At 42.0% G+C, this 15,287-nt stretch overlaps 1 protein-coding gene across 1 annotated transcript in view; it reads right to left on the bottom strand.

Moving 5' to 3' along the window:
• Positions 1–7,125: 7,125 nt before the first annotated feature.
• ARFGEF3 (ARFGEF family member 3) overlaps positions 7,126–15,287 on the bottom strand; it is a gene marked incomplete at both ends in the record, with an annotated part of 82,549 nt that continues 74,387 nt past the window's right edge. Inside the window, 4 exons of the mRNA XM_084283733.1 lie at positions 7,126–7,317; positions 8,068–9,292; positions 13,063–13,193; positions 14,638–14,769. Coding sequence (XP_084139859.1) covers positions 7,126–7,317; positions 8,068–9,292; positions 13,063–13,193; positions 14,638–14,769 — 1,680 coding nt within the window. The remainder of the gene's footprint in view (positions 7,318–8,067; positions 9,293–13,062; positions 13,194–14,637; positions 14,770–15,287) is intronic.

Below are 15,287 nucleotides of genomic sequence, written 5' to 3'. Positions count from 1 at the left end.
AACTGCTAGCTCCAATGAAATTAAAGTCAAAAATACTTTGCTGGATTTAATGAGGGGAAAAATTCTTGGCTTGTTCTGTGAAATTCTGCATTGTGTCCGCTTGCTCCTTCAGCTGTCTCAGCAGCTGGATCCTTCTTCCCACCCCTCCCCGCCCCTTCCCAGCCCAAACTCCGGCTGGAGGTGGTGTAGGGCTTACTCCTTGCAGTGCTTAGATCTCAGCTCCCACTGAGGAGAGAGAAACAACAGCAGCCTGCCCAGTTCTGTTACCTTGTACGTAGCCAGTAACCGTGAAATAACTACCTTTAGCCAAAACAAGAGCCAGATGCATTTTGCATTTGCTTCTTTATTCTACAACACAAGCAACATAAATAGTTCATAATTTTTCTTTTAAAATATTTCCACTTCAGGATTCAGTCTGAACAAAATATACACAAAATACAGGTTGCAAGCCAGCTTACAGCGACTGCCGGAACAATGGACGCCAAGGAACCAAACAAAGCTAGCAGCACGAAGGGACGCGGCGGGCACGGGGAGTTTCTCTGAGTCAGAGCAGAAAGGCAGAGGGAGGAAACATGAATGAAACGGGGGGACTGCAGCTAGGTATGAGCTCTGTAGAAGGCAAACCCAATGTAAGAACTCTTGACAAGGCGATTTACGGTCTCTCTCAAATGTTAGTGGCTCCTCCTGAATATACAGCTATAGAGATGAAGTCCTGGGAATAATGTTTTGTAGTAAACTGCTTCGTATGGCAGCCATCATCACAGAAATAAAATTTGTTTTTCATTTTGGAATAGGAAGGATTAGGTCTTTGGCAAAATGGAGTGTCCACTCCCTTTGGCTTTCGTTCAGTTTTCAGTTCTGGTCAAAGGGCCCATGGAAGTGCATCTGCAGTATCATAACGAATGATAAAAAGGAGGTGGATGGGGAGGGGGGAACTGAAAGAAGGTGCTCGCTCCTGTCATTGCATACTTTCAAATCTCTAGCTCCCACCTGCTCCAGCAAACTGTGCAGTCTGGGGCTCAGGTACCGCAGGGGTCTACCCTTTCCCTTTGGTATCTCCCTTTGGTGCTTTCCTCCGCAGAGCTGGGGCCTCAGGAGCCACAGCCCAGTTGTGGAGGTGATATTTGTCCCTTGCTGAACCTCTGTACCTGGGCTTCTCTGCTAGCTCTGCGCTCTCTCATTTCAACTGGCTTCATGGGGAAGCTCAGTATTTCACTGCAGCCCAGACAAACCAATGTGTGAACAGGAAATAGGGCCCTAGTACTTCATGGTATTGGGATGAAATTTGTGGAAATACATAACTACTTTTTAAAGTGCGATATTGGGGTAAAAGAATTGAAACAGAATGCTATGTTTCTTAACAAAAAAATGCCCTCCATAAACCCAGTTCCCTGAAACAATGTGGCAGGGGAGACCCTGCAAACCTCAGCCCATGAATTTGCCAAAAATAAAGAGGATTTGAGAGATCTGGTCCCACAGGCAAGCTCATTATTGCATTAATCCAGGATCATACAGTGTAGCTCCACTGATATCCACAGTCAGAATTAGGACATTTTCTCTTCCCTCTGCTTTTAGTTCTTGGACCTCTGAGTGTTAACTGAAAAGAATGATGCATGCTCATGCTAGGTGCTTTTTTAATTTTCCTTTTAAATAGCCAGCCTGCTGTGTTTGTCCAAAGCTGTTTGTTTAGTATGAAATGAAATCATACAGTCAATATCACGTATAAAGTGTATATTGAGGGGAATTAGTGGAAACAATACAGAGGAGGTAATGCTTCTTCCTTGCAGCCGTACAACTTCCTGGAGAGCCAGGTGCGTTGCTGGTGAGGGCTGCTGATGGACCATCAGGTTGTATCCCTATAGAAGATCTACTCAAAATAGCGGGGTTCAGAGAAGAGGGGTCAGTCAATAGCTGCCAGATGTTATCTACATTGCATAAAATCCAATATTTGTGCTTCTGAGCTATGGTAACTTGGTCCTTTTATATTAAAAAAGGATGATAAGGTATGTATAATTGATGGTATCATTTAATTTTTTCAAAGAATTGTGGAATGATCAAAAATTGGAAAAAAAAAAAAAAAAAAAACCTATCTCATTTCATGTGCCATGATTAGCACTACACACAGATCTTCCCAGAAATGATCATAATGAGAATGATAAAACAGTTTGCTTAAGCATAATCTTATCATACCCCCACAAAAATAAAGACAAGGGAAGAAAGGAGGTTCTTCTTTTTTTCTTTTTAAATTAGAAACAGCTTATCACTGAGTAATAGCATCTCTAGAATGGTTTGCTAAAGGTGAAAACAACTACACGGCATGCTTAGTTTCTGAATAAGCTTGTACACAAGAGCTAGGTAGAAATAAATTACTTTGGCTCACTGTGGTCAGCTTCTTACACGTTAAAACTGGATCTGTGCAAAAGTGAAAGTTCTACTGGGGGGCACTGGGATGCAGAGGAGTATGACGTGCTGGCCCTTGTGGATTTTCAAGCAGAAGGGTATAGAGGACCACAGCAGAGAAAAGTGACATCAGAACTATATAAGACTTTCCCTTTCCTGAGAACTTGTGAACTTGAATGCAGGGACTGAAGGATTTCCCCTGATTTCAACAGCTTAGGCATTTTGAGCATGGGCTTAAGTTGCAGCAACAGATAGCAAGTGCGGGCAGCAGGCAGAGCTGAACCTCTCTACTTGTTAGCTTGTTGGCCACTCAAGTTTCATACTGGTCCTGCTCTGAGCTCCACAGTGGAGATACCAGGGTTGATATACTACTATATCAACAGCAAATGGAGATTACGTAGGGTAACACAAGATATTAATAGGTGGCAGTTAACCTCTGTGGCAGATGAAGACTTGTCAGTGAATTTTACTCTAAAATTAAACAGAACTTGAAGCTCAAATTAAAGGCAAAGTACCTTACTAGATCAAGTTACGGGTGTAAACTCTGCTTGGCCTTGCCAGGAGCCAGCTATACTCCAGAGGACGTGTATTGTGTAGCTGTGATGAGACAAAAGCTGTGTTGCCAGCGTTCGGAGTTTTACAAGGAAAGTTTTGCCCAGGTCTATGTAAATCTTTCTCTAGTAATTCTTTTTTGACATTGAATTAAGTAAATTACTCTAAAGTGTCCATTCCTAGCAGAGTATTAAATTTGTATCTTAACATCCGAAGACATGAAAACATGTCAACCAGGAGATGGTGTTGCCAATTCTGCGGCTGCTGAGTGCTTAGGGAGGAGTAGGGAAGTTACCAGAAGGACTGCGCTAACTGCTGATGCCAGATGTCACTGCTGACCTGATGCAAGCATTGCCAGAGTGCACGATGAACATCCTGGCAATGTAGCTATCCCTCTGCTAACATGCAGAGTGCTCACAGTGCCTGGAGCACAGGCACAAGCACACCTCTCCTGTGGTGTGTCTGCATGTAATGGCACTGCAGAGTGACGTGACCATGTGCTCGAGGCCTGCAGCTGGGTCGGGCCCTGCTCCTGTACTGTGCAAGTAACTCCTGATTGATGGGTGTGCCACTTCTTCCAGCTTTAAATATTGGCATGGTGAAGTTATTCCTTGTGAGCAGAGGTGTTGGTTTCTGGCTAATGGCAGCTTTCTCTGTCAGTGGCTGCCTGAAACATCCTCTAGAAGACAACGCTGCCTCTCCCTGCCGCAGAGGCCTGCGGGGATGGCGTGAACTGAGCCAAGGCAGCGGAGCAAGCGTGCGGCTCGGGTACCCAAGCAGGGCTGCAAACCACCATGTCCCTTTGGAAAGCAGGTCACCTAAACAAAAATCACTGGCTACAGAGTTTTAAAAATAGCTAACTTGCCAGTTAGTTAGATGAAAATCAAAAAACAGCTCCTACAGAAGCCTGTGTCAAAAAAGAAGGTGCGAGATAAGAACGTGGTCGTTAACCAGAACAGAGGATGTACAGACTGCAGGTGGGTTGGTTGTTTTTGTTTTCCCCGAAAATAAATGTTACAATTCAACTGTGAAGCTGGTAATATGCTGCTGTTACCCTGTGCGTTAGGTGATATGAATTTGAGATGAAGAAATTTGGTAAGAATTTGAATGAGTTACCCAAGAAAGACTGACATGTGGAGACAAGGGCTACTTTGTGCAACTGCCTGAGGTGCCTCCCCACTCAGCAGTGGAAAGCAGAGAAGTGGCTGTAAGGTGGTGCAGCTGGTCATGCCTGGTGAGGGCAGAATTAGGGAGTCCCCTTCTGAAGCTCGTGAGGGGTTGCTGCCAGTACTTTTCTCCTGAGCCTGTGCTGCACAGGCACCTTCTTTGGGCTAAAAGCTCACAAGCAGCCCTAAGTATGCATGAAACAAGAGTGCACAGGCCTGTGAAATGGTGACTTTACACACTTAGCATTTTACTTCTTCGGGGCTTGCTGCTTTCTGTGGCTAAACTAGCAACAACAACAGCAAAAAACTGATAAACCAATGCCGTGCTCTTTTTTTCTATGCATAAGATTAATGGTTCCTGAAGTGGCAAGGAGTTGTGCTCACCTGCTTTCCATTTCACAAAGAAAGAAGGAAAAGGAGGAGTGGCATCTGCTAGACTTTGCTCATTTAAAGCCTGCTACTACAAAGGTTCCTTCATCCTCATCCCATTTCTGGAGTTACTCAGTTACATCCTCTTAGGGCTGCCTACGGGAGGGGTGTGAATGAACAGAGGCACTGAGGGTGACAATGGGCACTTAGTGCGTAACGTGGAAGGAGAAGTTTGAAATAGGGCAACAGCAATATTTTGAGTCAAGCAGCTGGCTAATCACATAACACCAGGCTATGCTGTGTTTGTAGGCCTGGGTGGGGCAGGTACTTTCATTCCTAGAGCTTTTCTTTCTGATTTACAGATAACATAACCACAGTGCTTCCTAGATACTGGGATTGCTTCTGGACTCCTGAGTGATTCTATTGGTACTGCTACCAATTACACTTCTCTAATGTGTTTCAGGGATTTGCTTGTTTTAGGTAAGCACAGTGAAAAGCTGAATCCCTTAAATGCAGATATAATGAAAAATAGCAGTTAGGGGTCTTGCATAAAGTTTATTCTGATTTTGGTTGCTGCTAATTAATGTACTGTTTTAAAAGCAGTTATATATAGATGCCCTATAAAAAGATTAACAAAAATATAACCACCCTTTTACTTTACCTAACGATGTGTAAGAAAGACATGGCAACAGAAATCAAACATTGTCACCACTCCTATATAACAAGGCCTAATTTCACCTGGCCCCAAGGGAAGGACTTGATCTGTTGTGAAAACTGGCTTTGTAAATAAATAATTTAATGCCTTTATCAATTGACAATGTAGGTGGTGAGAAAGAGTTGTTTTTAAGGATTTTTTTTAATGTTCCTGAAACAATTTAACAAAAGGAAATTTTGAAAGAGAGGGAAACAGTGTGACTGACACTGCAGAACGCTGTAGGACCAAGTATGCCCTGCAGGAGTCTAGCAGGTGACGGACAGGGAGTGGGTGATGGAGGGCAAAGGCAGGATGGTGGTGGCAGACTCTTAGTAACACATCAGCTTGGGTGATGGCTGGTCAGTAGATCCTCTTGGACCAACCCTTTTTTCTTTTTTTTTTTTTTCTGGTTCAAGATGCTAAAAACCAGTTAGATGTGCAAAATCCAGGCCTGACAGAGATGATGTTTTTGAGGATGCTTTGTAGCAAGGACTGAAGCTGTATATTTAGTTGGTGTGCACGTTTTAAAAAGCCTTGGGATAACATCATTAAGGGGTCACCCAAGATTAAATTCAATTTAGTTTCAAGAAATTATTTAAAAGTTTGATCAAATTATGTAGCATGGGACTAGGAGATGGAATGTCCCAGGGGCTGTGACATAATTTGGGTGGCAAAGTAACCCTTCACTGTGTCTAGTGTGAAGAGCACCATGTACAATACAAAGTCAATCCTTCCCTTTCTCCCCAGTAACCATGTTGGTAAACCACAGTAGTCCTTAGAAGCGCTGCACAGTGGGGTTGTACCTACATGAGGCTCTGTCCCCTTCTGTTTACAGTAACAGCTGAGAAACAGGGAAGTTAGTTACCTTCTTTTCAGACTATTTTCCATCTTGATTAAGCTCAATGTGGAGTGATAGGCTAAGTTTGATGGAGGTGGTAAGGGTCCTCCTGGCTACAGCAGCTCTACACATAGCTCCATAGAGCTCCAGTAGAAATACAAGCCAGCTTAGCTGCAGTGGTGCTTGAACTGGATTGCTTTATTCTGCTGAGTGTTGGGGACTGTCATAGGGCCTGGCTGTAGCTTTGCTCGCGGTGTCTTCCCCCGTAGCATCACAGGAAACAGCAAAGCAAACTTCCCTGGCGCCCCTGGGGGGAACTAGTTGCATGTCAAAAAATGATCAGCTGAAGTAGCCAGGGTGGTGGTGTTAGAGGACAGCCGGACTGTGCATTTTTTTTTTTGAGCAATACTCCACAAGGCCAATGAAAGGATGAATAGCCTGTGCTTGGTTCACCAGTTTTAGACCTGGGATACACGAATTGTCACTCACTAGCTACCCTGAATGTGGCCAGACTGCAAAGGCTCTTCTCAGACCAAAATTATCTTCAACTTTCTCTAGTGATCAGGACACATAGTTATTACAGTAATCTTTATTTGGCTTTCTTATCTCTTGCTAATTTCAGAAGGGAAGTTACTTCAAACAAGTGCCACTGTTTTACTTGTCCTGCAGCCCTCACCTTTTTCCTGCCTTTTATTTATTTAGTTTTAGTTATGTAGGCTTACTTGCCTGGTGTGATACCTAGATGACAGTTTCATTCACAGCTAATTGCAAGTGTGGAAGTTCACCTGAGTTTGATGTGGCTCCCACTGTTGCAAATTTCAATGAAAATGAAGGCTACTGAAATGTGTTATGCCTTTAGGTGCCAGCCTGATTTACTGGCAGCTTCTGGGCTCTGGGGCCGTTCCAGAGCCCCCTGGACACATTCAAGCTTCGCCTCCTTTGCTAGTGAGTGAGGGACACACAGTCTCAAGTGGATAGAGGATACACATCGACAAGCTCATTGTTTCTCAATTTATCACCAACGAATAGGCAATGAATGAACCCCTAATACGTCTTTGCTGTATACCTTGGATGTCTTCTCCCCTTCGCAACAGAGCCAAGCGGGTTTACACGATGATGTCGTAGACACGGCCCACTCGTCCCAGCCATTCCCGCACCGCCTGGCGGACGCGGATGTCCGTCACGTGGCAGGTGAGCTGGCTGATGCAGGGGAACACCGCTGGTTGCAGGGCCGTGAACGTCTGGTCTGGCAGGGCCTGAATCTGGTTGAGAACGGTCAGCACCATGTTGGTCCACGCCTACGAGCAAAGTGGATACAAAAGACTCTTTAGAAGACCTTTCTGTGGAGAGGGGTCCATCTGTTGAGGCAGAAAGAAAGGGATCTTGTGGGTGCAGCCTCATGAAGAGGGCTGAGTAATGCCAGCGTATTAATTTAACGTTCACGGTGTATGCATAATTCAGCACTGTAAGGCACTGTTCGACTTTGTATTGCAGGTATCACGCTCACCCTCAATCAGCTATTATTTCATCCCATGGTGAACAAAGATTTCTAAATTTGACACTTCCCCTGATTTGCTTACTTGGACATGCAAGTAGCAAGTTCCTTTTTAGCAACAGAGCCCAGCATTTCTGCTCCAGAATTAACAAAAATCTTCTTAAATAGAAAAGCATTGCAGCAAGTACCCTCACATTTTCAAAAGCCTGTAAGTGGCATGAAGCCCATAGCAGTAAGCAATGAGGAGACCATGGGTTGATAGCTCTCAGGGAAGAACAGCTCTGGCTCCAGTTACAAAAGCATTCTTGAAAGCTGTGCTAGTATATGCCTGATAACACTTGCCCTGAAGACTGATCTTCTTTTGATGGGACAGAATTAGCTTTTTGTCAGTGTGAGACTCTGAAATAATCAGCCCTCATCATGATGACTTCTTTAGGTGAGGAAGACATTTAACGTAGAAATTATAATCACTGTAATAAAAGCAACAGAAAAAATATTTATAGGTATCTTTAAAATTATTGCTATTAGTATGAGCATTCTACAGGTGTCCTACCTGGATCTGGGCCTCGGCATCCCTAACAGATATATTCAGGGAGCTGACTGTGGATCCTGAGCGTGGTCTCTTCTCTTGTCTCAGGACCTCTGGGCCAGCACTGAACGAATGCCTCATTTGACCTTGGTCTATAAGATGTTGTGGCCGCTGGAGTATTGGCGAGTCCTGCCCTCTGGAGCCCAGGAGCTCCCCTTTCTTTTCCACTTTGACCTCTTTGGTGAAGGATGTCATGGCCTGTTGCTGCTTTCTTTTCTTGTATTCTGTCATGAACTTGGAGATGGTTTTGTCAGCGGCTATGGTGTAGATCTTGTTGCCCGCACTCTCCCACCACTCTTTTCTCCTTGTTTGCTCTTTTTTCTCTGGTTTAGGACTCAGGGGCGGGGGCAGCAGCAGCATTTCTCCACTTCGGGGTGTCAGGCTGTCTCCCAGCTGGTCCCTTATTTGACTCCGGTCATCTTCTGATGGTGTGTCCTTCCCAGACTGCCCTCCAGTTGACGGGGTGGAGGTTTCTGAGTGAAAGGATGGTAAAATAAAGAAAGGGTCGCCTTTGAACACTGGAGGCTCCTCTACGTTGTTCTCCAGGTCTAGATGCATCTGGATGTAGTTGTTGCACAGCTCCATGCAGAGCTTGTGAAGCCGCTTGATTAGCCACCCCCAGTCTGCGTTGCTGACGGGCTGGACGCTCAGAGATGGTATCCGAGCCCTCCACTGCCTCTTCTCCTTCCCCCGGGGCGGGCTGACCTGGGCAGTTTCTTCAAAAATGTCTTCATCTTCTGAAGAGCACTGCTGCGATGAGTCTGTGCTTCTCTCGTCATCTTCAAAGAGGATCTTCTTCACTTGCTCTGCGGTGATGTTCTCCTGGTTTGTCAGGATAGCACAAATTAAAGCATGGAAGTAGATGTTGAAGCTCATGGCTGACTGGCGGTACAAGTTGGCAGCTCCGCTAATGCCTGACACTTTTTTCAGCAAACACTTCAACCCAGGTCTGGTGTCAAACTCTCTGGCTGTTCTGTAGGAGTCCAGCAATAAGTCAAAGATGACAGCCAAGTTTTGCATGGAGATGTACCTGAGAAAACCCGCCAACTTGTTTTCTGGTACTTGTATTGTCATTTTCTCCTCCAAGTTAGAAGGACCTTTGACAAATTCTTCCAGTAAGATGTCATATAAATTCTGGAGCAGTACTTGGTGGGACAGCAAGCTCACCACTATCGTCCTGAAAGGAATACTTGGTAAACCAAGCATGGGAAGGAAAAAATATATAATTGTATCTTATGCTTTTACTAATAATACAGGAGTACTTAATAGTTAGAATCCAACATGAAGGATGCAAATGAAGGCTTAAATTTTCAGAGCCTTGTTACAAAAAAAGTGGAGGAATGTGAAGTGTTCTAGAATGGTCTCAGCTATTCTTTCAGACACTTTCCTAGAAGGGAAGGCACTTGTAGGTGTTAAGAAAAATAACCATTCACAGCAAGCACTCTACTGGAACTTAGTGCAGAGGCAGTATTAAAACAAAGCTCTGTTATATATATTTTTTCCTTTTCTTGAGACAGATTAAATACTCTGTGTTTTGATTTCACGGCAGGTGCAGGTACTCTGAGCATTTCAAACTACTATAATTGAGGAATTTGTTAACATATTATGCAGCATCTCTGCCACTGGACCCTAAATATATCTTCTATTGTTGTTGTTGCTGAATGTCAGTTAAGTTGAATCACTGCTAATACTCCTCCATTGGCATCTCAGCAAATTTTAACTTTGCCACGACAAAATGAGCCCTAAGCTGCTTTACCGCTTGGCTTCCATTTCTAGTAATGCCAGGAGTACCTCTTAAAAATAAAACACAAAGAGCCAACCAACCAATACGAAAAATGTGTAAAACCACCAGCAGTGCAATGGAACATGCAAAGAAGCCCAAGTCCTGCTGAATGTTTACTCTTTAAGACTTCAGCCTGAATACGGAGGTACTACCATGAAAATGTCTATCCCTAGCCCTGATTCTCACATGTAATACTGGGTGATTCTCTCCTGTTAGGGAGATGTTTGAGTTCTTTATCTCACTGATTTTTGATTTGCACAGGGAACCTATGAACAGCAAACTCTGCCAGACAAAGTTTTTAGGTAATTCATTAGTAAATAATATTGAGAGGCAGAGGAAGTTAGGAAGAAAAGGCGGATAGGACTGTTGTTAAAGCATGACATTGGTATCTCACAGATTAAAAATTATAAACTGTGAAACTTCTCTGAAATAATTTTAATAGAAGTCTTTTTTATCAGGTTACATCTGTTTCAAATACAGATGATACTCTCATAAACGTAGCAATAATTATTTTGATTTAGGGAACTATAGCAGATCACATTTTAAGTAGCACTGCTACCAGGTGAGGAAAAGGTTTTTCAGTTTGCTTGCAATACTGAAGTTTTAGGTCTAAGTCAAAGTAAATCTTCATGCAACATGAGATGTTCAGTTGTTGGCCTATAAAATTTTGGTGCAAAATTATTCTACTTTCATTAAACAACTTTCAAAAGTGTTTTCAAAGTACCAAAACAAAATGTTTGAATTCTTTTCTGGATTGCTTTTTTTTTGGGGAAATTGTATCAAAAAGTCAACTTAGAGAATGTAATGTTGACTTAAAAAACACAACCAAACAGAAGAACAGCTGCTTTAACTCGCAAAATTTTGCCTTATATTAATTGATTTGTTGATTGATTCATAAAACCAAACAAATGGTCCTGATTTAAAAAGAAAGAAAGACAGTCCTAAGAGTTTTAAGGGATTTGCATACACTTGACCCTGTAGAAAGTTAGATTAGCTAACCCTAGAAGCACTGTTATTTCTGACCTATGTCAGCTCACTTACCATGACTATAGCTGTCAGTGCTGATACATCAGTAAAATTTAATAGTCTTATTATCTGACAGTGGAAAACTCTTGATGATTAATACATACATTGGAGCTCTTTATAGGGAAGTAGTTTTATGCTGTAAAAACTCTTGGAAGCCTTACTCAGAAAAGCTCTTAAGAGCCCATATAAAGTTAAATGAGTGCTTCTTTTCGGGAGGCTAATCCTGTTCCAAATGCAGGATCAGAATGAAGGAGATCTGCTTTATTTGCAATAGCCATAAAGCCCAATTTACATGGCCAGTTTAAAGTACTGCTTAATTCTGAAAGAAACTAGTACAGAGCTGGTGGTGAAAACACGTGATGCCAAAGCTGGATAAGGACAGTATTTTCTTATTCTGCCCGAAGTTTGGAACTGGAATATATTATTACTTTTTAGGAAGAAGAAAAGCTCCCTTACCCCAGTTTCCTGTGAAACGATGCAGCATTAAGGAAACAAAAGCAAAAAGGGAGAAGAGAAACTCCACTAAGGTTAAAGTAAAACTTTTGAAAGGCCACAGTTACTAGCATGCAAGACTGGCATATTACTGCACTGCTGTAGCAAGTAATATGAAAACTAGTGGCACAGTCAACTTTTTAGCCCCATTTAGGTGAAAAATGAACACTGCTGGGGTAACATTTCCCTGTCAGGGAATACACTTTTTGCAGTTGTTTAGACAAAGAGCAGTGTGAAAGCATTCAGAGTTTGTATTAATTGCAAGCTTCATTTCTTTGTTTAAAGACAAACATGCTGCCTTTACAAATGCACTGTTAGACTACATAGCATTATGTGCTGTGAAGGGAGTATTCCAGTCTTTTGCTTTGCATTTGTTGTTACAAGAAGGAGGATCTGCAAACATTTAGGATAAAAAAGGTATTTTCCCACCAAGAAGGAAGGGGTTAGACTGTAATCTCAACCTTTCTTCATCTCTGTGCAGGGCCCTGTCCTGTGACATTAATTAAGGCAACAGAGCACCTGCTCTTGGGGGAAACTTGTGTGCACCTGCATAAGAATGGAAACGTCTTGCACGGTCTTTCCTCCTGTCCATCACATTCTGTCTCCTTGTTACATTCAATAGCTTAGTTCTGAATGAGGATGCCTTAAGTGGTAGCTAGCGTAAGGGCCATACCACTTACACTAGTGTATCTAGTATAGGACAGTTATATGCCATATATTACATACCTTGCAATACAAACACAAACCCTGAATGCAGAATGCTAATTCCGAGCCCTATTGATGTTATAGTGGTTGTTCAAACAACCAAGTGCAAGCAAAGAGAAATGTTCTTTTGCAGGATAAGACTAAGCATCATGCAAACCCATGGGTCTCTGGGGTGGTAACATACAGGAGGATTTCCTTAAAAAATGAAAAAAGTGCCAAGCAAAAAAAAGTTCCCTAGATCAATATGTTGACAGTTTTGCAGCTTTGGGTGTGACCTCATTAATTTATACTAGTCCAGTTTGCCCATTAGATTTTCTCCACCTCCTTAATCTGACAATAGTGAATTAAAGACTATCAGTGAAGCAGACGTTATTTCATCTGCTAAGTATTATTACAAACATAACAACACTTCCAAAATTTTCTTCAAAAGAGTATTTTTACTCTACTTTTTTTTTTTTTTTTAAATATCTCAGTATGAGAAAGGTTTTTCCAATATTTCCCATAAGAATTCTTTTCCTTATTTCATCTACGTTTCCTTTACTTGAAGGGTTTGTGTGACCTTATATATATGTATTCTTCAGGTATTTGCAACCTACCAACTCTTACTACCTATTAAGAGCATTTTCCTCATCTAGTTTTCTAAAGGTCACGTTACAGAAACTGCCACAGGCCTGTCTGTAACTGTAACAGCTCTTGCACATGCCTGCCCTAGTGAATGATGATGTGAACATTTAAAGAACATGTAGCAGCAAACAGTTGTCTCCTGTGTCAAAAAAATAAGTAAGTGTACATATTTCATCAGTGTATTTCTTGTTTTTGATGAGACCTGTAGAGAGGCATAGCTTGCTAAGGCCCTGTTCATATCTGACAATATTTTTATCTAGCTTTTAATACAATATTTATTAATACAATATTAATGACAATATTTTTATCTAGCTGAGAAGCTGCTTTACCTTCTCTGGGTATGCCCATTTGGTTTTTTATCTGGTGGCAGATCAATAATGAGCACACACGACTGGGCATGTTCAAACCCTTCCTTGTTGCTGGGGGTCTTCGGGGAGCACTGAGTCTCCAACATGAAGACCTGGAAAACGACAAGTGATAGAAAACAATCAGTTTAGCACTTGCACTGGGTCCTTCAAGAGCCTGACAGTAGGATTTCCTGGATTGTGACAGATCTGGTGTGACAACTTATTTATAGAGATTAAAGGACTGCAAGGTATCCACAGCAAACCTTCCCTGGAGCATGCTGCTTTGATAAACAGCCTCAAAGCCATGGGCTGCCTCCAGACACCCAGCAGAGCACATGGAAAATGACACATATCTTTTTTGCTGAACTTGTAAAAGGTATGAACTAAAAGCCAAAACAAGCTTTGTGCTGTGTGCTACTACCTGGAAGCGTAACATATAGTAGAGACAAGGACCTGTCTACATAGTTCATCTGTTCTACCTAGAAAGGTTGGTTGATGGAAGGATCACTTTCACCCACAATCAGACAACAGACACCTTGCTTGTACTTATTTGGGAGGGAAGTGGGGAAACTGCTCTCAGTTGCTGTGTCTTTGTTTCACAGCTCAGTAGCTGTGTCAAATTCCCACTCAGAAGGACTCAGGCAGTGCCACTGAAGGGAGTCTACTACAGAAGTTTAAATCCTACGTTCCCTTTTTTATGAGTTTTGCCTCTTTAAAACTTTTATTTTAAAACACTTTTTCCATTGAAAGCCTACCACTGTCACATTGTTTGTGATCACAAATCTGAGACATCTCAGATTTTCAAGCAGCATCAGGGTATGATTAATCAAGTCAGAAATCGACATCAAACATCTGTTGGCTCTTTAATCCATCTGCTTTCTCCCACTGAAACTGTCATATAGTATTGACAGTTTTAAGGCACCCTGTAGGTCATTAAGTTCAGTCTGCTGTATTTCAAGGAACTTATTTTCTATAACCACTTTCTCAGAATGAAAAATCTATGCATTTATACTTAACCCATGTATTTATAGATATAAAACCCAACTATATACTCCTCTGCAAACTCTGCTTTGATTGGTTGAACAAACCTAGTTTGTCTAGCATCACATCACAGTCTCTGTTCTAATTTATTTTTTGCCCTTTGAATCTATCACTCTTACAGAATAGCCAGAAATGTGTATGACATTTTAGATGAGAATTCACAGTGATGCTACTATTTCTCTATCAGAAACACTTCCAAAGCTGTATGCTAGGATTGCCTATTTTAGAGCTATGTTGTACAATAGGCTCATAGTCCTGATTTAGGTATTTTCCCCCACCCAAGCATTCCTCATTTCTGCTTATAGGGTAACAGTTTTATTTATTTATATATTTTCCTAGCTCTTATTTCTTTTTCTCACTACTACTGTTAGATAAATAAGTGTTAATCTAGTGACGAGGAAGTATTTTTCAATTTGCCCATAGGGTTTGTGAGGAAGGTTGCGGTAAAAATGTGCTCCAGGGAAAAGCCCCAAGTTTAAAAGATTCTCTGACTTTCCCTGAAATGTCAGTCTCTACCTGTTGTGCCATGGCTCTGATTCTCCAGTATTCAGCTTCAGCACTCGGTGAGAGGGAAGGGGCTGCCACCTTCACTTCACAGGCATCTCCACTAAAGCTTTCAGAACCACTGTGGAAATAGCCCAATAGGTTCTATAGAGAGACACAACATCAGACTTTCACTGTGCGTTAAATTAAGTCAGTGACTGTAGAGTTGTCCAGCCTGTTCGTGGTAATACAAGATTCGTGGTGATCTCTCCCGATACCATCAGCCGATCACCTGCTGTTTAGCATTCAGTGTATTTGATGCAAATGCATTACAACTTCTTATGTAGTCTGGCCTGTGATGACTTAACAGGATTTTTTTGTTACAAGACAGTGAATTGGGAAATAATCTATATGGGGCATGCAGCAACAGCATCAAGTAAGCAACTTTGTCTTCTGTCTAGTTTCAGACAACCCAGAAGAAGAACTGGATCAAAAAGTAAGTAACTCTTCTGATTTCATATTGGCAGGGCAATTTAAAATAAGTCTGCACTGTTAGTGACTACTGTTGTATGTACCATATTTAGAAAAACTGATTTCAGTCTCCATTGTTGATCCAACACCTTTCATCTGAGTGAATCAAAAGATAACAAAAGCAACAACATAATCTTTAAGCCTCTGTTCCT

Source organism: Netta rufina (genome assembly GCF_964035555.1).
Source record: "Netta rufina genome assembly, chromosome: 3".
NCBI lineage: Eukaryota > Metazoa > Chordata > Aves > Anseriformes > Anatidae > Netta > Netta rufina.
The sequence above is the reverse complement of the archived record's forward strand: the minus strand, read 5'-3'. Positions and strand labels throughout refer to the sequence as shown.